The sequence below is a fragment of the Bos indicus x Bos taurus genome, chromosome X, assembly GCF_003369695.1.
Source record: "Bos indicus x Bos taurus breed Angus x Brahman F1 hybrid chromosome X, Bos_hybrid_MaternalHap_v2.0, whole genome shotgun sequence".
NCBI lineage: Eukaryota > Metazoa > Chordata > Mammalia > Artiodactyla > Bovidae > Bos > Bos indicus x Bos taurus.
This window is the reverse complement of record NC_040105.1, coordinates 43064556-43092493: the sequence shown is the minus strand read 5'-3', so window position 1 is coordinate 43092493 and position 27938 is coordinate 43064556. Positions and strand designations below refer to the sequence as shown.

At 42.5% G+C, this 27938-nt stretch overlaps 1 protein-coding gene across 4 annotated transcripts; it reads left to right on the top strand.

The window, feature by feature from the left end:
- Window positions 1-63: 63 nt before the first annotated feature.
- On the top strand, window positions 64-26709 carry NDP (NDP, norrin cystine knot growth factor). Of its 4 annotated transcripts, XM_027534126.1 has the most exons (5): window positions 64-423; window positions 4282-4685; window positions 13892-13970; window positions 15314-15694; window positions 25408-25714. In XM_027534126.1, the coding sequence occupies exons 4-5, from the start codon at window positions 15521-15523 to the stop codon at window positions 25633-25635; spliced, it is 402 nt and encodes a 133-aa protein (XP_027389927.1). In that variant the 5' UTR covers window positions 64-423; window positions 4282-4685; window positions 13892-13970; window positions 15314-15520; the 3' UTR covers window positions 25636-25714. The 4 variants fall into 4 exon arrangements, with proteins under 4 accessions (XP_027389927.1, XP_027389925.1, XP_027389926.1 ...); XM_027534124.1 differs by lacking the exon at window positions 4282-4685; XM_027534125.1 differs by lacking the exon at window positions 4282-4685 and having other exon boundaries at window positions 13852-13970.
- Window positions 26710-27938: the final 1229 nt, after the last annotated feature.

Here is a 27938-nt window from a genome sequence, read left to right as displayed (position 1 = left end):
GTGGGGGGTGGGTGGGGACTTCCTTGCCCTTGTTAGTCCTATGCGGTTCCCATCGTAAGATGCTCGGTGGAAGGGAGCCGAGCGGTGGGCAGAGGCGGAGAGTCCCCGATACCGGGCGCCTCACATTTCCCTGGCATTCCCATTTGCTAGTGCGCTGCTGCGGCCGCACGCCTGATTGATATATGACTGCAATGGCTCTTTTCCATTTGACATTCTCTCTCTCTCTCTCTCTCCCTCTCTCTCGCTCCCTCTCTCTCTCTCCCTGTGTCGCTTAAACAACAGTCCTAACTTTTGTGTGTTGCAAATATAAAAGGCAAGCCATGTGACAGAGGGACAGAAGAACAAAAGCAATTGGAAGTAGCACGACCTCTTTCTAGCTCTCAGAAAAGTCTGGGGAGAAAGGAGCCCTGCGTTTCCCCCAAGGTAAGCAGGAAAACAGCGCTGACGGCTTCCCTAGGAAATTACTTCTTTCCAAAGCGAGCGTTTCATCCTCCTCTCAGACAAAGAGACAACCTTTAAATACCACTTAAATTTGCATTAATTGAATTTGCATTAATCTGTAGAGCTCTAGCATTGTGTTTTGTAAATGAACGGGTCTTTGAAGTCAGTGACAGAGCAGGGGAGCCTCCAAGAGAGGCTGGAAAATCTCCTTTGGTTGGACTGAAAGGGATTGGATTTTCAGACTCTGCGTAGTTAGATGGAACTTTGTAATGATTCTTCTATTTGTCCCCGTGAAAGGAGACTGAGAAGCAGCTACTCGCCGACATGGATTCCTGAAGCCCCGGTTATCTTCCCCGCCGCCCTCATCCCTCTTACAATGGGGCACTGTGAACGCGGGCAAGCCTGCGAGTTTAAAAGCGCACTGTTTACTTTTATTACTACTTATGTATGCTGCTGATCTCCTGCCAGGGCTCTGCCGGAGTGCTTAGAATGACTTCAAACAATAGGCAACATTTATTTCTACCTTTCTGTGTCACGCTTTGCAGGAATCCTGTTCCTTTGCACCTTTCTCCCAACTTGCAAGATCTTCACTTCCATAGATGCGGTCAGGAGCGCCAGGGAGAGAGGAGGATGGATTTACTATAGGATTTGCATTCCGCAAAAAGTCCGGGGAAATGCATGTTGTTTGCCTTGGCCTTATTGCAAAGGGTTATTTTTAGTAAATCAGCTTGTCTCTACAACTCCACTTATGCTACCTTGCCCAAGAAGTAACCGGGAAAGGATGCTCCCACCAGCCTGGGGACCAGGACATGTAGGGATGACTCCTACAAACACCTGAGGAATATTCAGAGGGTTCTTTCAAAGCTCCTGAATACAAGTTCTCTCTCTGAATGAACAATTGGGCTGTAGGAGGCCTGGGCATAACTCTTTCTTGGGGGACGGGAAGTTTGACTGTGTACAGAATGTTAATGACTCTGAACGCCCTGTAACTGAGGCTCATTGTCAGGGAGGAGCTGAGATAAACCTGCTTGAAAAAAGGTAGCCTCCCTTCTCTGCTGAGATTCAGGTGCAGGAAAGGAAACTCTTTGGCAAGAGGGGAGTCCCTCATTCTATGCTTGGAAACGGTCATGAATAGCAGATCCAAATGCTGTGAAGCTTGTTTCTTTTCATTTATACTAGTGTATTTTAATTACAAGGAGCTGGCATTGGCAAACTGCTTCAACACCTAAATTAAATGCCAGGTGCATTTGCAAATGTAGAGATGCCTAAAATGCAGAGTTGGCTATAGGGGTCTACCAAATACCTACCATGGGACTGCCAGATGCTTCTCAGTTGTGTGTTTAGATCAAATGCAAATATCTGCCTATTTTCTTCTCATCCGTCTGGCTTCTGAAAGTAAACTTTAGCATCCGAGTGGCCAATTTTTATCGTGGAGCAGGAACGTGCTTTCTGGGGAAACTCGTGTGATTTTCTCTAATAACTAAGCGAACAAGCATTGTTGAATGAAAATCTGGCTTTTGAATGAGCTAATTTACAGCTTTGAGAGAGTCATTATTTATTCGAGAAAGTCTGAGAAAATACCATGGATTCTATTGCTATACAATTTTAAACTACTACTGTTAACAAAGCATTTAGCCAAATCAAAACAATTTTTTTAAACTATTATTCAGACCACGATATGTGAGTGAGCACAAAACGCAATGTTTTGCATTGTTTACTTTAGCGTACATTGGATTCAGGTAGAAGGAGAGCTGGCTGAAGCCTTCTAGATGACCATGTACCATCAGCTGACAGCCACAGATGGAAACACGTCTGTGGAGTTTTCAATCTTAATTCAAGCCCCAATGACACTGTCAAGGGGAAAATAAATCATTTTTCAATACATTTAACAATTTCCAACTCATTTATTTTCCTCGGCCCTTGAAAAATGTGGTGAGTTTCTTGAAATTATAACCACCAGTTGTGGCTGGCAATTTTTACTGTATTTTGAGAACTTACAATTCAAGGCCTATTTTTCTTATTGGTTAATTATTCATGCCATTATTCTTTTAATGTTATGCCAGTCCTGATGGATGCAAAGGTAAATGAGACATTGTCTCATGCCCTAATTCTCAGTCTCTATGCTATTTCCAGTTAGATTTTGTAACTGACATGGACTTGGCCAGTGGGCAAACTGGTCAATGAGTTCCTTGTTAGAAAGAACCATTTCACATATCTGCCGGTACCCAGATTTACTAGAAATGATGGTTGTATATCAGTCGGTTTTCTTTCCATTTATGATAATGCGGTTCCCCTTAGGCTTTTATCATCGGATCCCAGGGACACGTCACTCACAGCTAGCACAACCCAGATCTTTCCCTCCTGGCTAGGAGAAGCCTGGCAAAAGGGCAGTTTATCCTCTCTCTGCTCTCTTGAGCCCCCTTTGGAAAGGACCACGTGCTGTCTGTATCAGGGACAGCTATGAGTCACCTACTCAGTGGCTTACACCAGGGCTGCTTGATGAATCATTGAATTAGAAACACACCCGGAGGAAGATGTAGCCAGTATCTCCCCCCACTTAGTTGTCCCACCCCCAGGATCGAAACCAATGACCTCTGGGCCTGGCCTAAATTCCACAGGCCCCTGGGAAGAAGTTGCTGGAAGTCCTTGCCCAAACCCAGGTCTCCATCAGAGCCACTAACAATGTTGCTTTCAAATAATCCGATCTTTTGTTTCTGACACAAGTAGGTTACTGGGGGTGGGGTGGGGGAAACCCTGAAGGCAGCATCACCAGAGTCCTTGATTTGCTTCTTATCAGCAGATAATCCCCTGTGGTTGGATTAAGATGCCTCTGACTCCCTGGGGTTGTGGGGGGAGGGGGCTGACTCACCCTAGCCAGCCCTCAACTTCTTGGCCAGCAGCCTTCAAGCTCATCCTCACCTCTTCCCATGACAGTCAACTAAGGCAACTTTGTCCAGGCCCCCTGGCTGAGCCAGTGGGAGCAGGAGGGATGGGGCGGCAGGTGGCAGGACAGAGAAAGGAGGGAAGCTGGGCCATGGGAGGGTGGGTGAGCCCCAAGGCCCAGATTGCTGCAGCCTACCCTGGCTGTGATCAGCTGTCATTTCCTCTTCGTGTATGACACTGTGGAACATATTAAAATTTCTCTGGGATGGTATGTTTGGAATTCCTCTGATGCCCCACCTCACCAACTTACCCGGACAATAAAAGCAAGGTTGTAAGCCTTTGAACAGCTGGCAGGCTATATATTTCCCCTCTTTCTTTCGCATAATCTAGTTCACAAAAGAATCCAGCTAGACTGGCAGTGCCATGTCTGGGTACTAGTTTCCTGCAAGTCCATCCTCCACCACCTCCTCCCGCCCTCCCTGGAATCTTCCTGGGTGGCATGTGGCTTTTCTTCCATTTTGCTCTCCACCACTCCCACCCCGCCCCCTATTCCCCTCGCCTGAGCTCCTTCCATTGTGAGCTCGCTTTTTGCTCAGTCTGTTTTGCAGACAGCCTGGGTCCTGTCCCATCCGAGGCCAACAGCCCATGAGGTCTCCCCATATCCATAGTATTCCCAGGATGTCATTCTTGGCAGGAGCTCTGCCGGGCTGATGGGATCGGGGGTCTTTTTGGAGCACCCCGAGCCTGAGCCCATTCGCAGAGAGGAGCAGCCTCATGGCTCAGGCTGCCCTTTAGGCTTCTGAGAGAAGGGCTGGAGTGACCCGGGCTGGCAGGGACCGGCATACCATCACAGTGACCCACACATCTCCAGCAAAGGGCCGGGGGTGGGAGTGCTATGGGAACGCCTGAATGCACTTCAGCCTACATTAAGAGAAATGTGGTTATTCTCTGTTTCAGGGAGAGAGACAAGTGACTTGAAACAAAGCTCCCTGGATCCTTGGACCTGGACCCGCCCCCTTGCTCTGTCCTTCCCACATCCTTCCCTTACCAAGGAAAAAGAAGGACAGACAGGACTTTTAATTTGGCTAGTGTAGGGCTGAACGTCTTTAGGAAACCCGTTTTGTGAAAGAGAGAGGGGAGAAATGGTTCCTGGGTTGAGCCGAACTAAAAATGCATGGGGTTAGGGAGGTGGGGAGGACTTCTTCTCTTTTTCTGTCTTTAAACAGCGGAACAACAGATCAGTTTATGAGCTGCAAATGGAACGACTGGACTTCTCAATTAGACATCCCATTTAAGAGCCTGTGTAACCCTCTAGGTGCAGCATCCTTAAAAGATGCTACTAATGTCCTCGGGTCCAAAAGGTATTAAGGAGCACTCTACAACGCAGCTTCCTATTCCTTTTCTTTTCCTGGGGGCTTTGGTAGTCTTTTCCGAATTAGCTAAAGTTCATTAAAAGGCCCAAAAGGAAAAATTGAACACAGCTGAATTAAAATGAGCCTTTTTTTTTTTTTCCTGTTAGCTTGACAAGAAGGAAAAAAAATAAGAAGGAAAAGAAAAGAAAGCGAAGAAAGAACCAACTCCCCTCTGTTGCCACTTCTTGGGTTTTAATATGAATTATTCCATACAAGTCCCTAGGCTAGAGAATCTATTTAAAGACGCCTGGCAGCGTGAAGAGAGAGGGTAAAAATACAACCACTCTTTTGTCCATCAAAGGTTTTCTTTGGGAGGACATTAAGAGCCTTCCTATTTTCCTGTCTGCCCCTACCAGTGGCAACATTCCAGCTGGTAGTACCCGCTCCTCACCCTTCAGATCAGCAACCATAAACTTCTACTTTGGCATCCAGGAAAAAAACAAAGGGTGGGGAATCCTGCCGAAAGCCCAGTGCATATGCAGCTGGGTGGGAGTAGCTGGTACTTCAGCGAGTGCTGACTTGGCCATGCAGGTTGCATGTGGCAAATTCACACACCCACACACTGGAGTTTTTAAGGAAGATTGTTCCATAGCATGCTTTCTGATGCAAGCTGCTCTCACATCTGCAAAGCTTTTCTGTTGCGTGTCTGGCAATAATTTGCTTGGTACCATCCATCCTTCCTGTCTGTCTCATCAGAGGGTCTCAGAGTCTGGTGGGTGAGACTATACTGCTGAGAATCACACCCCCTGCCTTACCAGAGCCATTTTCAGTCGTTAGAATGTAACTCCCTGGATGGGGGTTCACAGTCTGGGACAACTACTTTCTTGTTAGAAAGACTGCTGATTCAGAAATGCAAAGAATGGGTAGCTTTAGGAGGCAATATATCCCTCATGCTTAGAATCAGGAATTTATCCAATTAGAGTGCATTTCTCCCTCATGTCCAAATCTGTACATGAACATGGTCCATAGCTTTAAACTCAGTTCTTTAAGATTTCCAGTAGATATGTTTTTCTTTTTGTTTTTTCTACAAAAGCTAAGAATCTTTTCATACCATGTTCTCTCTTCCAAAGCCTGGCTCAATCCCAACTTTTTCTTTTAAGCTGTGATCCAACTGATTGCCATATCCTTTAAAAATGAAAGGGCAACAGGTTAATACATTCAAGAAAGTTGATGAGTTGTCAGAAAATGCTCAGGGGTGACCCTTCTGTGGTGCCACCCACCAACAATAGCCCTAAAGATGGAGTCTCCTCCCATCCTTTCATCAATAAGGAATAAAGATAGGAAAAGAGTAGGCCACGGGAGAAGTAAAAAAAAAAAAAGGAGAAAGGATTATTTTTGATGCTCAAAATCTGCTACTGGAGATTTTCAAATAGCATAATTTCAGAAAGGGAAGCTTCCCTTAATTTCACCTATTCCTTGCCAGGAAGAGGGACTTGAACTCTGAAGTTGCCTTCTTTACTTGTCATTAGAAAAAGAAGTCAACTCTTCAGGTGAAAAAAAAATTCTCCTTGCTTAAATCTAAGTAAAATGATGTAGGCACACACATTCCTGATATGGATATGACGAGTCAAAGAAATTCAATTCTTAATCAAGGTCAATTTTTCTTTAAAGCTCAAGGCAGTATTTAAGGGCTTAATACATTTCTGTGACTTCCTCCCAGTTACGGGAAATTACTTCTTTTCAGAATTAGAATTTTTCTTTTGAAGTTTGAAATCTAAAGGCAGCAGAATAGAAGTGTCACATGGGGGCTGGCAATCAAGAGACATAACCAAAGTGTGTGTGTTTTACACACAAAATACAAACAGAAAACCAAAAGGCCAGTAAGTTCAGAGCGATTAGCAATAGAGGGAAACGCATTTTTAATATTTATTGATTTGGCTGCACAGGAGTCTTAGTTGTGGCATGCAGGATCTTTAGTTGCAGCATGTGGGATCTAGTTCCCTGACCAGGGATTGAACCCTGGCCCCCTGCATTGGGAGTGCAGAGTCTTAGTCACTGGACCATCAGGGAAGTCCTGGGAAACACATTTTTATGTGATTGGCTTTTTTTTTTTTTTTTTTCACTTTGAAAAAATGGTATTGGAGTATAGTTGATTTACAATGTTGTGTTAGTTTCAGGTGTACAGCAAATTGAATTACTTATATGTGTGGATGTGGTGGGGGCAGGCTTCCCTGGTGGCTCAGATGGTAAAGAATCTGTTGGCAATGCAGGAGACCCAGGTTTGATCCCTGGGTTAGAAAGATCCCCTGGAGAAGGAAATGGCTACCCACTCCAGTATTCTTGCCTGGAGAATCCCATGGAAGAGGAGCCTGGCGGGCTACAGTCCATGGGGTACCAAAGATTTGGACACGACTGAGTGACTACACTTTCATTTTCACATATGTGTGTGTGTGTGTGTATTCTTTTTCAGATTCTTTTCTCATATAGTTTATTACAGAATACTGAGTAGAGTTCCCTGGGCTTTAACCTTGACCCTTTGACATGAATCTTTGTCTGCAAGCGTTGCTTCCAGATTGCCACAGGAGGGGATTCAGTATTCAAGTCCCATCACTAGGCAGAAAAGGCAAATTGGATGGGGAGTGGAAATACTGAGTTGCTCTATTGTTTATGCCCAATTTCTAACTAAGGGCTCTACAGCTGTTAGGTGAGATCACTACCCACCATTCCAGAACACTGTTGTGGGTGAGGAGATGCAAATGCAGCTTTGGAAATGCTTTGCTGGACACTTTGAAGAAACGCCAACATACTCATTTGGCTTCAGGGTGAACAGGAGCTTGTACCCTGAGCTAACATTGGTTATCCCTCTTCTCCTGAGGCCATAGCACAGCCAGTGGTCCAGCGGCAGAGCAAGTATCAAATTACGTCAGCACAGAGGGTCCCCAGAACACCTGGGAACCTTTTCTTTTCTACAGGGAGAGTGCACATTCACGTTTTGACGAGACAGAGTGCCCTGTGCTGGGTATCTCAGAACTCCCCTGCTTTCCTTCCAAAGGGTCTTACGCAAGGTAAGTGGTGGAGCATGTCTCAGTCCTCATGTGAAAGCCCCTTCCTGGGAAAGAGTGGGTGAAATGAAGGAAACCATCCCCTTGTAGAATTTTGCTATCTGAAATCACTGAAAGGGCAGTGAAAGGTTTGAAACATAAAAATCATGCTTCCTCCATCTCTCATGTTACTTCTTTTGCGGCTTCCTCTCTCCCTATTATTGATGAAAGAATGGAAGCGGGCTCCATGTTTAGGGCTATTGTTGATTTCTAGCACTGCAAAAAGGCCACCCCTATACATTTTCTGATAGCTCATCAACATATCAGTCACAGCTTTTAGTGGAGTGTATTTACAGAAATAATCCAAACCTCCAGAGGAGAAGCCTTCAACTATATCCTACTTCTTGACACATGGGTAATCAGACTTGGTCATTTCCAATTTATGCAAGCTTTGTCCTCTAAAAGCCAGTTATGTCAACTGTTAAGAACTCAGAATGAGTCTTTGTATAGAAACTATAGAAGCCTACAGAAGCCCAGCGTAGGATCCAAAACCCGTACCCAACGGACAACTCTTTTAGTCCAACTCCCAGCCTAAAAGGGCTTCCCTGGTGGCTCAGATGGTAAAAGAATCTGCCTGCCATCCAGGAGACCAGGGTTTGATCGCTGGGTGGGGAAGATCTCCTAGAGAAGGGAATGGCTACCCACTCCAGTATTCTTGCCTGGAGAATCCTATGCACAGAGGAGCCTGGCAGGCTACAGTCCATGAGGTTGCAAAGAGCTGGACAGGACTCTGACTAACACTAACTAATGCCCAACCTAGAGCTTCAGGAACCCTAACACAATGTTTCCATAGATGCTTTATCAAGCAGAGTGTCTTGCTCTTGACCACATTTGCAGAGAAGAAAGTTCTTCTAACCAGTCTTCCTCTTCTATCCTGAACCAGAGCATCACAAATGGCCCCACTAGGGCATGAAGATCTGTGACTCAATCCATTAGGAATAAGGGTCATTCACAGGAAAGGTGCAAGAAGGTTGAACTCAGCCTGTATCATCAACATCCTCAATTGAAAGAAGTTTAATTTTACCATGACTGACTACTATTAGTCTTTCTCTTCTCCTCATTTGGTGAAGACTGGAAAGAAACACTTCAAATTTTAGGACAGCTTTAAGAGAAATAAGAACTGGTTAAGTATATTCATTAACTGCTTCCTATTATTAACAACATGTTATGAATTTATAAATCATAGTACATTCAAACACCAAGTCAACTGATTATTAAGGGCTATTTTTATTTCTGGGCACCAATATGGCCTCATCAAGTGTCAAATTCTCATAGTTTGACTTTCAAATTTTGGCTTAGGCCCCACATTAGAACTTGTTTGGACTTTTCTGTGATCATTAACTTCTTGAGTAAGAAAAGAACTTTTTCTGTAGTATTTCTTTGGGGACCATGTAGCCCCAAAGCAAACATATACTCTGATAAGCTTGGATAGAGTTAGAGAATGTTAGAAACAGATAGAACCATAGAAATATCTAGACCAATCTGTTCTTTTTGTGGATGAGAAAACTGAGTCCCAGAGAAGGCAACTGACTTGCTCAAGATCACACAGCCAGTGACAGGAAAGTAGGTAGAGTTTTCAGCTCCTCAATATGGCCTTCCTTCTGCCAGAGCAGACAACAGTAGAATGCCCTTTGAGTTTCAGAAGGTTGTAGAATAGTTATCTAATATTTCTGATAAATGAATGTAAGACAGCGGGTTGCAGGACACAGGCTAGAAATAGGTTTGGGGAGGAAGAAATGAAAACTGTAGATAGGTGGGAGTTTGGATCACAGTGAGTGGTTTCCCTGGATTTCCTGAAAAATCAGGATTTGAAGTTTCAGTCAGGTTCTAGGTCCAGTCCTCCCACACCAGTCCTGCCCAGACAGTAAAACTATTCCATCCAAGGACACACACACAGGTGGCGCCACTTGACAGTTGGTCAGAAATTACTTCTATTCCCAGTCCTCCTTTTTCACATCCCTCTTTATCCTAGCCTTTGATTTATTGCTTCCTTCTTGGGCTCTATTTCTTGTTCCCTTTTGCTTGTTCCATCTCTTTGCTTGTTTCCATCTCTTCTCACCATCACCCCTGAGTTTGGCCATGTCTGCCAGGAGAAGGAAATGGCAACCCACTCCAGTATTCTTGCCTGGGAAATCCGATGGACAGAGGAGCGTGGCGGGATGCGGTGCAGGGGTCACAAAGAGTTGGACATGACTGAGCGACTGAGCATGTCTTGTAATGCAGGCTGGGAGAAAAGAGGCTCTCCGAGACTAGAGAGCTGTTGTTTAATCCCAAGGATGTCATCTTTCTCCTAAGATGACTCTGTGGGGGCAAGCATTGCCTCCCATGCTCTGCTACCTCTAAGTGTAGAACAGACACCATACTTGAGATGCCAGGGGTAGGAGCTGCTCCCTCCCCACTGACCTTGGGGCTGCCCCTCCTTGGAGATACCTGGGGTGGGCAGGCTGGAGGGCTGCCTTTGGGTGAGCCCAGGCTTGACCTCTCTGTTGCCACTGATGTGCTGTCAGATAGGAATAATATAAAAAACCATTCATTGAGCACATGGGATGCTTTATAAAATCCAGCATGCTGTTTACAGTTTATAAATTAAGTGCCTTGGGAAGAGCATCTGACTTATTCTCCAAGGCATCTCGTTGACTAGATCCAATTGGAATTCTTGGAGTTCCTGGGAAGGGGCTACTTAGCACTTCACACTCTCTGATGAGACTTTAAGTTTTTGTTTTTCTAATTCTAGTGTGAAGTGTTATCTAGTGGCAAGCTTTCTTCCACTTTTAAATCTCTGATTTTGTGTGTGTGCAATTCCTTTGAGAGAGGCTCTATGTTCTGCCATCTTTACCTTACTCGTGCCTGAGATGATTGTTTTAAATGATAGTAAACATCGAATAATTCAGTCTGGCACACTGACGTCATTCCAAAGTCATTAGATTTCATCTGCTTAACTTGATCTTCTTAGGAATGATGCAATGGATGTTGCATATGAATTAGATGTTAAGCAAGTTCATCGTCATGTCCGAAAAGATTACCCAGAAAGACAACAGGCCAAGACTCTTTGCTTGTGGATGCAGTGAGCTGGAAGAAGGAACTAGAATAGGACCTATTTTTCTTCCTGACCCTTAAGTCTCATCTGCTAGAGCAAAAGGAGACTCATAGTAGCTGTTCAGTGTGAATATGTGTTAAATATGTATTTGTAGAAATAAGCTTCAGGAGGTAAAACCTGCATGTATTATATTGAAAAACAGTCCAGGGGGGAAATATGGATGCTGAGTACCGCCCTCCCTTGTCTGGCAAGCAGGGCAAGAATAAGGCCACTTGGCACATGTCACTTGTCTTAGCCGATTGCTGGAATAACTTGTGTGAAACCAGCACTTTATCCTTTGCCAGGGAGAAGGTCAGCCCAAGAGTGAGTTGATCTGTGGCTACAACACCATCTCTCACCCAGGAGGCTGGGCCCACTGTAAGCTCTGCTATATTATTTCGCTGAGGGTGACAGGTGGGGAAATCTGGGCACCAGTTGTTCTTTTCCACTGGTATCATTTGGAGGGTAGCTCCAAAGTCGGGCACGCCAGCCTACGTGCCTCTCCTGCCGGCAGAGGCTCCACATTGAAGCTATTAGAATGTGGGCTCTGTATATCGGCCAAGTTCATGTCTCAGAGACTGTATCCGGAGCACTGAGCAACCCAGGTCTACCGAGTTCAATGAGACAGTCACTTTCTCACTTAATCCATCACTGGCTGGGCTGAGGTTCTAAGTGTTCATTGGCAGCATTTGATTTTCATGCTAAATGGCTTTAATAAAATTAAAGCAAGTTAGAATTAATTTAATTTTGAGAAAAATAACGGAAGCTCCTACAAGACAGACATAGATACTCCTAGGCTGCCATCAAAGGGGGATCTCATCTAGAGTGATGTAAATCTCCTTCATTCCTGATTTTCCTCTTTGCGAGTGCTTCCCAGGGCATCACCTGTGCACATCCAGACCAACACAATGTTAAGGCAACTTGGCTTAATCTTTTCTTGAGCATTCTGCTTACTTTTTCTTCAACACAGTAGTGTTAGTTCATTCAATTTGAGCACGAGGCAAAACTCCCAGCGTTCTGTTGCAAGGATTAGACTTTCACGCTCCAAGGGTTCTGTGAGTTCTGTGGCATATTTACACTGTTGCTTAAATTCTCACGTCAGAGTTTAATATAACAACTGAACAAAAAGTATCATGCTTTATGAGAGTGTTGAAATGAAAACATCTATTTCTTATTAATGGTGAAACAATATTTTTTCTGTCATTCTTATACACTTTATCTTTATTACTACTTTTCGGCTCAGCTTATTATCTTTAAAGGGAAAATCAAATAATAGAGTTACATTTTGTATGACATTAACTAGCTCTTTATCAGTATAAACGTCATAACATTTGCTTACAAAATTATTTTATTCATCTTTTGGGGAAAAAAAAAATTTAACTGTGCTTGCAATTCAGAATATTACTACTAGGTGGCAGTAGTGCACAAGAACAAACTGGTCCACGGGGAAAACGATTTGACTGAGACCAACATGTCTTCCCATACTTCTAAGGAACAAAAGTTTAATATTATTAAAACACTCAAAGTGACACAAACATCAAACATCCATTAACTTCATTACTATTTCTAAGCCAAGATTTGATTTGAAAAGAGAAAGTATTATTTTTTTAATGAAATTCTGGATAGGTAATACATTTGCAAGTTCAGACGTCTACAAATTTAAAAAAAGATATATAGCAAAAAGTCTTTTTCCCAGGCCTGTCCTCCAACTCCCACACATAACTAACTGTATAGTTTCTTGAGTATCCTTTCAGAGCTTCTCTATGTAAATACAAAGTAACATAAATATATATTCTTATCCCTCTTTGTTTTAACACAGATCAGTAGAGTTTCTGCATTCCTCTTTATGGAGGTACATATTATTTGATTGTATGAATGTTGTATAATATATTTAACCAGCCCCCTGCTAATGGAAATTTTGTGCTGTTTCCAGTTTTATGCTATGACAACCAATGCCGTAGTGAATAACCATATGCTTGTGTGATCTCACTTGTAGGAGAGTTCTCCAAAGTGAAATTGCTGGTCTAAATTATATACATTTTTGGCTTAATAAATATTGCCAAATTGGCTTCTATAGAATTTGTACCAATTTTTACTGTACTGTCTCCAAAATAAGCTTGTTTTCCCATAGCCTTGCCAACAGAGTACATAATTAGACTTTGGGATTTTTATAAATCTGACTGGTTGAACAAAGTATCTCAAAGTACTTTAATTTTCATTTCTCTTATATAAGTGAGGGACTTACATATTTAAGGGCCATCTTCTATATTTAAGGGCCTGTTATATTTCGTTTTCTGTGGAATAAATGTAAATGCCAACACATACCACCATACATACACACACTTTTATAGGATTTTGTTGTCGATGTCGTCGCTTGTTTTTACCATCATGCTATGCATGCTTTTCTTTCATTTGCTTTGCTCATTTAACCATATCTCCTGGCCATGGCTCTGAAAAGAAGTTGGCAGTGGAAAGGGAAGGCCAGGACTGGAATGTCTGCTTTTCCCCTTCATCCCCTTGCCATTGATTCCTGGGGGAAATACCTGTAGACCAGAGTGGTGAAAGGAGAAGTCCAATAAATTCTCTTTCTGAGACTAATTAAGGCTTCAAAGAGACAGATAACCACTTGGGAAAATATAGTCATACTGAAACTCAGGAAATGGTCAGTAATACCTCAGCCTCTTGACATGGAACTGAAGAAAGCTCTGGCTCTTTGAGCTGAAGTCTTGCTGACTTTCAGTGTAACATGCAGAGGAAAATCTAGAATATGCAGCTGAAAAGAAAGCAAAAATGCTCTTCTGCATCTTTTGCTGATTTGGAGCTTCAGGTTCAGGTTTGATCAATTTTAGTGAGATGTTACCATTAGCATGCACATAAAGGAAAGTGGTGCAAAGTTGCATGCAAATATGGTGTCTTGAACTTTAGGATTATTCTCTACATATGAAGATGGGGGTAAATGAATCCATAAGTATCTAAAATGTTGGCATTTTTGATCAAGAGGGAGCTGCAGATGCCATTTTTCCCCAACTCCCCTACAGATGAGGAAACCGGGGCTGAAACAGTTCAAATGATCCTGTACATGATCCCCAGCTAATGAATGGCAGTGCTAGAATCCAGGTGAGTCCCCTCATTACTGTTTCCTACCCTTCCTGCAATTTACAGGGCTTCTCTGAAACACACATACTCAAGTTTTGCCATTGCCAGGGATGCTCAACTCTGAAAGAGCGCTGTGTTACATACCTTTTTCCACCTGGGATTCCACTGTCCCACACTCGCAAGACAGCTAAACTGAGGTTAAGGGAGTCTGGGGCCACTCTGTTAGAGCAAGAGTAACCAACTTATATGGACTAGAACTTCATCTTATCAATACTTTGCCATGTTTATTCAGACCGTGAGTAGGAAGCTTAAAAAAATGTTGTACTATGAAGCAAAATATTCAAACTTTTATCTGAAATACCTTTGAAAGCTTCTCTGAAGCTTTAATTATTATGTTCCTTTTGTTTTTGATGTAATGTCAAGTCCTCCAATTTTCCTAAATGGTTGAAAATATTTTTGATGCTCTCTGTCTTCTGGTGTGATAACGCTGGCCATGCCTTGGGTTGGGGTTACTGAAGTGATTTGAGCTGACTATGGACCTGAGTCCTTTGTTCAAGAGGTATATGCTTTAAAAAAAACGAGGCAAATTTCAGGTATGGCATGATCCCACTTTAATGACAAGTCTCTGCTCCAACAACCACTTACTTTTTCAAATTATACCATGTGCTTGGGCTACAAAGGCTCTTCAGAAATGTGTGAGTCTGTTGGCAACTATACGTGTGTTGCCTTAACCACACTGGAGAGCGGTTAGCATAATGTGTATTTCCGATGCAGCTTATCATTGATGCTGGGTGGCACGGAGTTTCACACAAAAACAGGATGAGCCCAGAGTGCAGAAGTGGAAAACTAGGTGGATGGGTGGGTTAGACGTGGACATGGAAAATGTGCTTCTTTCCCGTGGGACATGTCCTGTGTTTGTTACTGCTGACCTGCCTCCTCTCAAGCCCTGGAAGCTGACATGGACATCAAAGCTTACTGAGACACTAAATAGACCCTCTTGCCCCCACCAGCCAGGAGTAAGAATGAGACCACCCAATTGAGTTATGCTAAGGCCAGAACCACATGGTTAATCTTGACTATGGGTTCAAACTATCCTTGTTACTTGTAACATGGACTCCAGCGATCAGAGTCAACATGTACTTTCATTAAACCATTATGTCCACCTTTAAATGATTTTAAATATATACCATAAGCTATGGGGGAAGCGGTACGAAATGGCTGACAGCTTATGAGAATGACACTCTAGAAACCAATATTTTCAACTCATAAATGACATGGAAAAAATTCTACTCAATACCTCCAGGGTTCCATTAGTTTTTCTGGATAAATGTTTCTGGGGAAAATAATTTCTGCTTTCATTCCAGTTGTGCAGCAGATACAGTGATGATGGACCGCGAGTGCAAAGAGTAAGACGAAACTCCGGCATACAAAGGACAATGACAAGCAGAAAGCTCCAACCAGATCCTGCCCTTTCTTTGAAAGGAACTGGAGCCTAGGAGGTGAAGGCATTTCCAATTTTTAGTCCTCTGCCTCCCTCTGCTGTTCTTCTTGAGAAGTTTTCCCTTACAACAATGAGAAATCATGTACTAGCTGCATCCTTTTCTATGCTCTCCCTGCTGGCGCTAATGGGAGATACAGACAGCAAAACAGAGAGCTCATTCATGATGGACTCGGATCCTCAACGCTGCATGAGGCACCACTATGTTGATTCTATCAGTCACCCGCTATACAAGTGTAGCTCCAAGGTAAGACCAAGATCTCTGTGAGATATCCTTACTCCCAGAAACAGGAAAGAAGGCCTATTCTTATAACAAGAGATGGGGAACTATATGGCTGACCCGTAGGGACTGCCACAGAATCACGCTTTTAGAGTTTCCCACCATGCTTTCAACTGTTGTCAATAAAGCTGCCTAACTGACCATGTACATACCTAGCTACCTTCATTCTATTCAGACTGCTCAAAGTCAATAAGAAAGGCTGAAAGCTTCCACAATAAAGTTGATGCTAGGCTCAAGGTGGGAGGGGTATGTTTTATCTTTGGCTGTGAAATTGATGAGCAGTGGTATCCTTGTTCAAGAAAGAAAAATGGTGTCTACATGTTTTCATAATTCCTTCTATCTCCACCAGCAATGAAGAGGAAGGGAATACAAGCAATATGATTGTGCATTGGAACATACTTCTTGGTGGGCTCTTCAAATAGTTTCCTGGTCCATGCCTTTCTCTTACTGCCGTGTTTATGTGAAAATGAATTCAAAAGAAAAATGGCCTTTTGATAAGTTATTATTTTATCTTGATTATACAAGTCATTCTTGTTTGGTGCAGGTTATATATATATATTTTGCACAGGCAAAAATGATGTCTCAGTGTTGAGATGGAGCGTATGAAGTAATACCATGCTTAAACGTCACCAAGAGTGGCCAGCCACGTGGACCACCCAGAAGGGAGGCACACAGTAGGGAAAAATAGACTCAGAAGGAGACTTCTCACGACTGTCACTGCTCCCAGTCACATGAATGAAATTTGCCCACATTTGGTAAATAAGAATTTGTTTAGCTCAACCTCAGAGATTTTCATTTCCAACCCTGAGACTAAAACCACTTAAATATTCTCATATGGCATGCATTTTTTTAATTACCAGTATAATTAAGAAGTTTTGGTAATATCAACCACTAAAATTGAGACCATATAAATTAATGGCTCTTCTCTCCATTTAAAAACATTACGACTTCTGTCTCCTGTTAAAATTTCCATAGCATTTCTGAGTATAGCTCAGTGATGATGGCTTGTTTTAGTTTAGGGAGATCAGAATTTGGATTAACTCACTTTAACCAAAACTTCTTATTTGTACTTGTTGAACTAAAAAAAAAAAAAGCAGTAACTAGATAAACTTGAAATTTTGCAAGCCTGCAATTCCTTCTTAGGAAAGATTATAAAACAAATTAAGAAAAAACAATCAGGACATGTTCTCACAGCTGTGATTGCTGAGAAGCTGTAGGCCTGAGGTGAGATAGACTAGAGCAATTACTAATTTCTCCTCCACTCCCCCTACAGAGAGCACTAGTACTTCGTGTTTCTTATTCCATGGATGATTTCTCCCTCTACTGAGTTGTCCTCTATAATCATGATTCTTTTTAAAAAAGAAAAAAAAAAAAATCAGGGACTTCCTTGATGGTCCAGTGGTTAAGACTCTGCACTCTGACTGCAAGGGGCACAGGTTCGATTCCTGGTGGGGAGGCACTAAAATATCCCACATGCTGCAAGATGAGGCCAAAAATAAGTTAAAAAGAAAGGAAATAAAATTATTTCCAAGAAAGTGTTCACTTGATGATAGGAAAGAACAGGAAAATTGAAACATTTCTAAAAACTAAAGAACAAGCTGAGATTTGATGAAATGATGATGGAGCGGCTTAGCAATTATCACATTAGTTAAAGAAAGGTCAAAGGAGAGATAGCCTTAACTCGAACCCAACAAACTCATGGTGCTTGAGCATGAATCCTAGAAACAGACTTTAGTCCACCTTTGGTCACCTCTGTTTCTTCCAGAATACCATGATAAATAGCGCAAAATCGTGATTGTAGAAAAATGTTTGTAATTTCATGGGAACAATCTGTTTTCAAACATAACAAACTATCCCTAATATAGCAATAGTTTTATGTAAATGGTGCTTGCAATTATAAACCTTGCTTCCTTGGCCATAAAATATGCCTGGCAGAATCTCAACTACCCAGACCTTCTCTGGATTAAATTTTCTCTATGTATTCAGGAATAAAAATTGCTTTTCATTTTGAGATGTTCTATAAATCTTAATTCTCACAGACTCAGGCTAGTTTATCTGGTGTCTGGTCTTTGGAAGACAGATAAAGGGGAGCTTTTTGACGCATGCTCAAGGAAGAAAGAGCATTTGCTTAAAATTTTAAAATGTGTCAGGCACCTCATACTCTATGATCTAATCATTGCTGACAAACCTATGATGGAAGGCTTTATCATCCCTATTTTACAAGTAAGGAAAGCTGAAACCTGAAAGAAGTATTAAGTAGATTGGTCAATGTCAGTTAGCTCAGGATTGGCAATGTCTGCCTTGGAGTGTTCATCTATCAATTCATCTTTCATTCAATTCATTCGTCTTTCATCTGGCTCTTCCTATTTTGGAGATATGCAAATAGAATGTAAGAGCCACTATTTATTTTTTATTATTTTAAAAAAATTATTGAAGTATAGCTGATTTACATTGCTGTGTTAATTTCCTCTGTACAGAAAAGTGACTCAGTTTCACATACATATAGATATATATATATATGTGTGTGTATATATATATTCTTGTTCATATTCTTTTCCATTATGGTTTGTCACAGGATATTGAATATAGTTCCCTATGCTATACAGTAGGACCTTGTTGTTTATCCGTTCTATATATAATAGTTTGCCTCTGCTAATGCCAAACTCCCATTCTTTCTCTCCCCACCCCTTCTGCCCCTTGGCCATCACAAATTTGTTCTCTATGTCTGAGTCTGTTTCTATTTTGTGGATAAGCTGATTGATACCATATTTTAGATTCCACATATAAATGATATCATATGGTATTTGTCTTTCTCTTTCTGATTTACTTCACTTGGTATGGTAATCTCTAGATCCATCCATGTTGCTGCAAATGGGAGCTGGTATTTAGAAGTCTAGGCTCAACTTCTGGTCTGCTGAAAATGATGATTTACACTCAACAATATGTGTAGAAAAATAAAAATAGTAGGGAAAGCTTTTCTGGGACCCTTCCATGAGACTGTTTCCCCTCACTCTGAACTTGCAGCTGGTCAGCCCTGGGGGCCTGTCTCCTATCTTCTAGCAATTTTGGAAAGGGCTGACAGAGTCAAGCAGAAAGGACCAGCCACCATGGTCCATGAAGGAGGTCAGTGTGGCCACAGGTTACTATGTGCCTGCTGACTTTCAGCAACACCTTCTAGGATTTGGTGCAAAAGATTCAGGGAGTGGCAGCTTCATTGACAGTCTTCCCTGGAATTTTTAGTAAAGGTGGTAGAGCAAACAAGTAAGGGGTCAGAGGTTAGTGGAAATGAGTTATCTGGGGAATCTTCAAGGGAACTGAGGCATCCCAAGCTTTGAAGTGAGAGAGACCTGGTTTTAAATTCCAGTTCCCCAGTTTGTAAAATTCCAGCTTCACATCCACTAAGGGTGACTTAGGGGCAAGTGAAAACATTCTTTGGTGCCTCAGTTTCTTCCTATGTGAAGCTAATGCTGTCTTCCAAAAGGTATGGGTCTGGGTATTGGTGGTAATATTTGTAACGCATCCAGCTTAATATCTGGCATCTAATAGACATTAATAAATGATAGTGTGATCTTGATGAAGTTTTAAACTGGACAGGTGTTTAGACTCACTCTTCTATTTCAGTCACCACTGAAACCTCAATAAGTATTGGGATCTCCTACAGCCTTAAAGGATTAGGAAAATGAAGCTCACCGCAGTTCTTGTTAAACACAGAGACCTGGTGGGGGTGGGGAAGTGCACAGAGGGGCTAAGTAAATGTAAGCCACTGTACTGGGTGCTGAAAGGGAGGATCCAAGTCAAAAGGGAACAGATCGAGCCGTCTGACCTCCCTTCTCAGGTGAGTGGAGGAAGGAGGGCTTGGAAGGGTGTGTTCTGGATTCAGGCCAAGGAGAGGTGTTCAGGAATCAAGGCTGGGAAAGCAAGTCCACAGGACAGGGCTGTGAAGTCTGAGCTGGGTGAGGAACAGGAGATGGCGGCACCAAGCCAGGAGTGGGGAAGAAGGGCGTATGGTTGTGTGAACTCTGAAGGGCCACAGGAGCAAGCAGGCAGTGGCCAAAGGAGAAGGAGAAGGAGGATTCAGGGGACAAAGCCTGGGGAAATTCCCTAAGGAAAGGGGACCTGTGATGCCCAGGCTGAGCCTCAAGGTTGAGAAGGGGCGATTAGGATCCCCGAGCCATTTCCTAGTGCTGCCCATGAAGCTCATGGAGAAATGAGGGGAATCGGGGATATTGAGTTTATAACACAATTGCCTACTGGACGGATATGACTTGATTTTTTTTTTAAAAAAGGAACAAATTTATACTGTGGTGGGTAGTTGAGGCACAAAAGTTAAAAGAAAACACAGGCTACATTTTTGCCCTCATCATGCTTACAAGTAAAGCGGGGAGAGAGGAAAGGGAAGCATTCGGTGTGCAGAAGTCTCTTCATGTCAGTTCGAGTTGTAACCGGAGTAAAGGGACCAGGTTCTAGCTGGAATCCACCAAGTTTCCACCCGCCCTATGAGAGCTCACCCCACCACCCACAACTACTTCCTCCCCCTGGGTGCCATTTTGTGGATGCCCTAAGCCTGACACGGACCCCTCAGAGGTTGACCTGGGTCTCTGGAGATGAGCTAAACAGTCATTTATCAATGATGTTGGTGAGGTGAGGAAGGGGAGAAGCAGAGGTGAGTCACGTTCCTGAGGAGAAAGCGGGGTGCTTCAAGGGGTGCCATGGAATAAGGGATGTTCACTGCTAAGAAAACGCAAAAATTTTTTCTCAATCGATTGAGCTAAAATAGCCAAAACCCTATTCTGATAGTGAAGGATGGAACAGGTGGGTCTTTATTCTGATAGTGATGGAGCCCATGACCTGCACCAGGAATTCATGGGGTCTCCACATGACAGGAAAAGAAAGTGGCTTTAGAGAGGGTGAGTCTTTCAACAGGGGTAATGAAAACCATCTGTGTTTGGGTTTTCTCCCTCTTGGAAGACGCTTGTGTATTGCAGCAAAAGACATAACTATCTAAGAACTGTGGTAGGTCACCAGAGAGAGTGGGAGCCTGAGGTATCTGGCTGCAATCCTTGGGCTGGCCCCAGGAATCACAGCTGGCTACAACCCTCACAATGTAGCCTGAACTTGTTTATGACCAACTAGCATCTTATGCTAGAAACTTGAGAGCTTGAAAGGCTGACTTTTATGCCCTGACAGTATAGCATCACAGTTAGGAGAGAGAGCTCAGGAATCGTGGGGTCTTGGTTCAGAAACTTGGCCCTCCATTGTACAGCTGTGTGACTTCAGGCAGATAACTTATCCTCTGCCTTTGAATTTCTTAATTTGTAAAGTGGGGAGAGTTTACCTTTTGAAGTGGTTGTTAAGTATTAAGTTGCCTGTGAAGGGCTTGGCACAGTGCCTGGAGCCTAGTAAATGCTCAATACATGTTATATATCATCATCATTATTATTCTTTTATTACTACCCAAGGACCTTCTGTTGCTCTTAGCCTCAGCACATGGAAATCAGATTAGAAAATGAAAAAAGTCTATCCTCGAGCAAATACTCTGAACCCGGCAGCTCTGTTTATGTTAAAAAGAACTAGATTTCACATCCAGCCAGAGCCAAGCGATTCCAAGGTTGGGGAGATACAATGAGGCTGCTGGAGAAGTTGCCTAACTTCCTAGCATCAAGCCATAAAATAGCAAAAATTGAACCTGATCAAAAGCAGATACTATGTATCTGTCACACACACACACACACACACACACACACACATTCCCCCTCCCCTCCCCAGTGCAAGCTGTGAAAAATCAATAGAAGTTTGTATGAGCAATAACCACCTATTGAACCCACTCCTGTAGGGGTGCAGCTCCATGTGGGTTCTTTGTCCAAAAATGTTCATTTCTTGATTTGATAATGGAGCAGTGTGTATGGTCTCCATTAAGAGTAGTTAAGTGCACTGCAAAATGCAGAGGAATTAATAAAATACAGCCAGGTCACCCATGTATGAGGAATGTGCTTGAGCATAAGCTGGGGGCCAATGTGTTTTGGCAGGTAAACTGATGCTTGAAGGTGTCAAAGTTCTATTGAACTGAAGGATGGATTGGTGACCAGTTAGAGGGTGTGTGGTATCATCCAGTGAATTGCTTGGAGGTTGTGGGAGTCTTTCAATCACTGGGGAATGGAGTTGGGCAAGAGACTTGACAGTGGAGGAGATATTATTTAGGACTGCCATCGCTCTTAGAAGATCCAGCTGTGCTTAAGTTTAGAGATAGTGATGATGGGTCCCAAGAAGCCCATACATAAGAAAAGGGTCAGACTCGTTATATGGTTAGGACTCCATATCGTAGGCAGGTCAAAGTAGATAACAGTAGGGGTGAGTTGGCTCATGCCTCAGGAAAGCATCTTAATATTAGGAGGCATGATATTACAGTGCCTTAGACTAGGGCTTTGGTTTTAAACAGACCTGGATTTGATTTCAGCTCTGCCTTTTACCAGATAGGTGAGTCTGGGGAATTTATTTAAACTCTCTAAAGCCCCAGTCTCCTCATCTGTAATAATGACACAGATAATAATAGTATCTTTCACAGAAGATTGTTATGAGAATTAAATGAAATTCGATAAATGTTAGCTTCCATCATAGGTGGTGTGTGCATGCTCAGTAGTGTCCAATTCCTTGAGACCCCATGGGTTCTTCTGTCCATGGGATTTTCCAGTCAAAAAAACTGGAGCGAATTGCCATTTCCTGATCCAGGGATGGAACCCACCTCTCTTACATCTCCATGTCTCATTTGGATATGACACACCATATGTCTTTGCCCTTCTGAATGAAGTCTGCTGCCACAGCTTAGCTCTATCTATCCAGACTGAAACTGAATCTAGAAAGACTCCATTTGTAGAGGTGATCCTTTGAAGAACTATTCATCTGCCTAATAGATGATCCACATTAGAGATGAGCAATTTTAACATTACTCCAAAGTGAGATGTGAAGGAACTATTTCCATGTATATCAAGGGTAAGAAGAGACTGGGAAGACCTTGAACTTTTTCTCTCATTAGATGGATGGTGCGGGCACCAATAACTGGCATGTATGATATAGACTTGTGGCATAGTCTCTCAAAACCAGTTTCAGATCATGTCTGCTTTCCCTGTCAATATGAAGAGCAGGCAGGGTAGAATCCAACCTTTAATACAATCAAAATGACTTACAGCTGCCATTTTTTCCCTGCCTCTGTGACCTTTCAGAGAAAATAAATCAGTAGGTCTAGTCCAACGTATCCTTCACCAAGCCCTGCTAGTCTCATCTTCTCTTGTTGGTTGCTAAGAGATTATTGAATTCACCCAGCATCTTTTCAGATATTGATGTTAATGAGTTCTGATTACCAGAAGTCATCTTTGCCTTTTGGAAAGATGGGTAGGCCATTTACTTCTTTTAATTCTTGGGCATTAAATTCTGTCCTATAGGATGATATTAGAGATGATAATAGCTGGTAAGTTTTCAAAAATAATTGCTAATTCTTAAAATACCATGAGATAAATGTCAAACAGTTTCATGCATATTTATGGACTGTTTAATCTTTTATTTGAATAGTTCCACTTTTTATGTTCTTGTGGGTTCTGGAAGTATAGGGCAACTTTTTTTCCATCACTTAATGTGAAATTCACCAAGCAAGACCCTCCCACATAAACAGACCAATAATCTCAGGTTTCCACCACCTTCTGTGCCCCAATATATAATGTTCCATAGCTTAATGAATCAAGCTACCCACCCTTCTCTCACTATGACTACCACTCCCAGGATACCATTTATGTATGGTACACATAAATGAGTCTCTGCTCCATCCTTTTACTCTGTATGCAAAATATAAGGTTTGTGCTTATATCCATTGTTTGCTGGAAAACTTTGGTAGCTTGCATCAGATTCTTAAAGGGTCTGTTTACTAAAGACACATTAAGAGCCCCTATAAAGAATCTTCCCAGGTAGCTCAAGTGGTAAAGAATCTGCCTGCAATGTGGGAGACCCAGGTTCGATCCCTGGGTAGGGAAGATCCCTTGGAGAAGGGCATGGCAACCCACTCCAGTATCCTTGCCTAGGGAATTCCATGGAGAGAAGCCTGGTGGGCTACAGTCCATGGAGTCACAAAGAGTCAGACACAACTGAGTGACTAACAGTTTCACTTTCACAAAGAACACACAGCCTCTGCTACTTAAACCTAAGCTTTATTATCGCCCTAGCCTACCTTTGGAAATGGAGATGGTCAGAATGAATGCATCCTAATATTTGCCTTAAACGACTCTGAAAATGCAATTGCACATAATCTTAGTCTTCTTCAACATATATGCCCAGAAGTGTGATTCCAGGTCTCAAAACATCCCGTTTCTATTTCACTCTCTTGTTCCAAGTTGTAGTGCCCCGAATAGTTCTTCCTAAGCATCATTAGGTTATTCTCTTTTTCTTCTTCAGAAACCATATTTTTTTCTCTTTAGTAATTTCCTGTAGATAGCAAATTTCTTTTCTTTTTCTGTAGTCATTCTTTATTTACCCCCGATTGCAGTTTGGAATGACGTTCTACATTTTGAGACTGATGGAACTGGCATGGAGCCAGTGGTAAACTACCACCTGTCAGTAAAAATTTCTTTTATTCTTTGGTTTTCATTTGCACATCATGGTGGTGGGCTGTGTCCGGTGGTACTAAATCCCCAGCGCACCTTCAGAATCACCTAAAGAGCTTGGAAAACCATGAAAGTCTGGGCTCAACTCCAGAGGATATAAATTCACTTGGCCTGAGATGGGGCCTGAGTGTTGACATTTTAGAAGCAAATTTGCAGCAATGTAGAGATGGTTGGATAGCATCACCGATTCAATGGACATGAACCTGGGCAAACCCTGGGAGACAGTGAGGGACAGGGAGGCCTGGCGTGCTGCAGTCCACGGGGTCTCACAGAGTCGGACATGACTTAGCAATTGAACAGCAACCACGGGTGATGCTATCATACTTCATATTTTCGTGTATAATGACAGATACAGATTCTTTTTCACTTAGGTTGGGAAATTTCATTGAATAGCAGCTGAAAGGCCAGTTTCAATTGGGAAAATTCATTTATGTCTGTGGCAAACTTTATTTTGATGAAAAGTTGCACTAGCCTTTTACCACCAGATGAAAAAAAATGAGGAACTTTAAAAAATTAATGTATTTAAAATGAAGCAAAAAGCATGTATATATCAGGCTTTGTTTTGAATGAATCTTTTCCCCCAGTCCTTAATGTAAAGATCTTGTGTTATAACTTTTAAAGCCATAACGATAAGAGTGCTAAACTGTGGACTTAAAAGTAGGTGTGTAAATGTTTTTACACTGGTCTCTTCCAGCAGGAACTCATCCAGCCAGGAGTGTTAGGGCCTTTTAAAGGATGCTTTGGAACTTGGCTAAGGTTTTGGCTTCCCCGTGGGTAACTGGGCTTCCCAGGTGGCGCTAGTAGTAAAGAACCCGCCTGCCAATGCAGGAGACATAAGAGATGTACGTTTGATCCCTGGGTCCTGAAGATCTCCTGGAGGAGGGCATGGCAATCCACTCTAGTATTCTTGCCTGGAGAATCCCATGGACAGAGGAGCCTGGCGGGCTACAGTCCATAGAGTCACAAAAAGTCTGACATGATGGAAACAACTTAGCACGCACGCACCTGAAGTAACCACTTCTTTTCTCTCCCCAGATGGTACTCCTGGCCCGGTGTGAGGGACACTGCAGCCAGGCGTCACGGTCTGAGCCCTTGGTCTCCTTCAGCACTGTCCTCAAGCAGCCCTTCCGCTCCTCCTGTCACTGCTGCCGGCCCCAGACGTCCAAGCTGAAGGCACTGCGGCTGCGCTGCTCAGGGGGCATGCGACTCACGGCCACCTACCGGTACATCCTCTCCTGTCACTGTGAGGAGTGCAGCTCCTGAGGCCTGCTATTGAGTGGCTTCTGGATGGGACAGACCCTCCCCCTTGCTGAGGCAGTTCAACCAGCCAGGGAAGGACTGGCAAGGGAAGAGTTAAGGCAAAAGAAAAAAAAAAAAAAATATATATATATATGTATGTATGTATGTATGTATGTATGTAGCAATTCCCACGGGATTCTGCATATTCTAGTAATAAAGAGTCTACATGCTTGTTGACAGAGATACTCTGGGAACTTGTTTTCCATTCCCATCTCCTTTCCTTGGTACCATTTCTTTTGGTTCCTTTTCAGATTCGGGCATTTCCCCCTTTAGTGCTGAATGCCATCTGGGCTCCAACCATTCAGCATTAGTGGGAAAAGTGGGCTCCCAGGCAAGAGTGGATCAGGCTGTCACAGTTTTAGTATTGATGACGGAAGCATTTGCTTTGGAAAGCAGGAAAGCTGAATTCTTTCTGGGACATCCTCTGGCTTTTTTTTTTTTTAAGTCTTGTGACTGGGTCTAAGGTTGCCCTTGCTGCTAAATATTACCAATTTCAAATTCCGGGCACCAAGCATATGGATATGTTTAGCCAGGTTCATTCACAGCCAGCTAACTGATGTTAAAATCACTAACAAGCAGATTCTCCTATGTGATGCTGGAACTCTGATAGCCATCATTATTATTCAGAAGTGACTTTGGGAAAGTAAAAGTGGCATAAAGAATTTGTCAATTTGAAGCTCTCTCAGATAAATTATGGTAACGTATAGTAAGAGAGCAGACTTTTAAAGACCTGCACAAATATGGATCCTGCACTGACTTTGAAAAAGGCATATATGTACTAGTGGCATGGAAAATGCTCTATACTCATGCATGCAAATTAGACAACCAAGTACAAATATCTTTGTGGGTGTGCTATAGCTTTAGCCATGTCATGGGCGTCATTCTCTCATATCCACTTGTCCATGGGACTCTTGCTGCCAAAAATGGTGGCCTGGCTCATCTTCTTAATATTTGGTTCAAATAGATTTTGGTCCTTGAGGCTCAAAATTGGAGTTATTCCCATGTTTTGAAATAAAAAGACAGTATCTTCAAAATCTTGATGGTGTAAGGATTGTTTTTTCCTACTCAACTACTAGGATGTATCCCCTATGGTGTGTGAGGGGGATCCAGAAATAGAGGGAGATAAGGTTTCAGAAGATACTGGATGGGGACATTTGTTTGAAAATCAATGTACTAAGGTAGTGGGGGCTTATGACATGTGGCTTTTAGTCTCAGAATCTAGCTTACCAAATGGGCACAAAATCTGGTGCATCTCTTAGGCACTATTCTCAGAAGAAAATAAGTATCCATAAATGAAGTCTGAAGAACCAGAAGGAGAACAAATGGTTCACAGACAATGGTTTCTGTGCCATTCTGTGCCCATTGATCCAGGGCCAATGGTACTTAGGAGCATTGCAAGAATACTCATGGTGCTGGCATAGTGCTGTGTCCACTTTAAGCATCTCAACACTAACCCAGGCTGGCAGTTCAGCTTCCAAGGCAACTGTGACACCTTGCTGTCTTGGTTCACCAGAGATGACGGTGCATCCCACTGTTAGTACAGTTAACACAAGAATTACATTTTCTGTAGTGATGATGGTTTTATACATTCTTTGGCATAACTTTCACATGTTTTTAAGAAAGCCAGCAGGGTTAAATTTATATTTGTGGCTTTGGAACAGAATGAGACTAATATATTAAACCTTGACCTTGATCTTGACCTTCATGGTGACAGAGCCAGCCAGTCCACTAAATTGGAGGTTCTCCTCATTCTGAAGGCAAATGTGAAGTGGTAATTTGAATCATTATAGAAGATAAATTTTGTCATAAAAAAAAGAATTAAATTTAACACCTAAAGTTGAATTGTTATAATTCATAACTGATAATGAAAGTATTAACTGCTGGTCACATTTATGGCTATTCTTTCATGTCAGTAATCAAAAAGTGAAAATAGTGTTTCTAGTCTTAAAATATCTCTTCCTGGCTTGGAAAACAATTTGCTTTGAGGGTCATATGCCCTAAACTAAATCTTTATTTCCTTGCTACCAATGTGGGACTGGAGGGGGGCAGTTTTATGATTCATATTTTCCAAATTCTCTGAAAGCCATAGAAAGTGTTTCCTTCCAATTCTATTACATGGTCTATTGTCAAAGTTTCCCCCATGGAAAAAAGTAGAATATGCTTGGAACGTTAGAGAACAGTGGCATTGGAGAGCCATTAAAAAGCTTCCGTCCTTCTCTCTCTGAGCAAATGGAGACATGCAGAAACCCTGGAATTTGCCCAAAGTC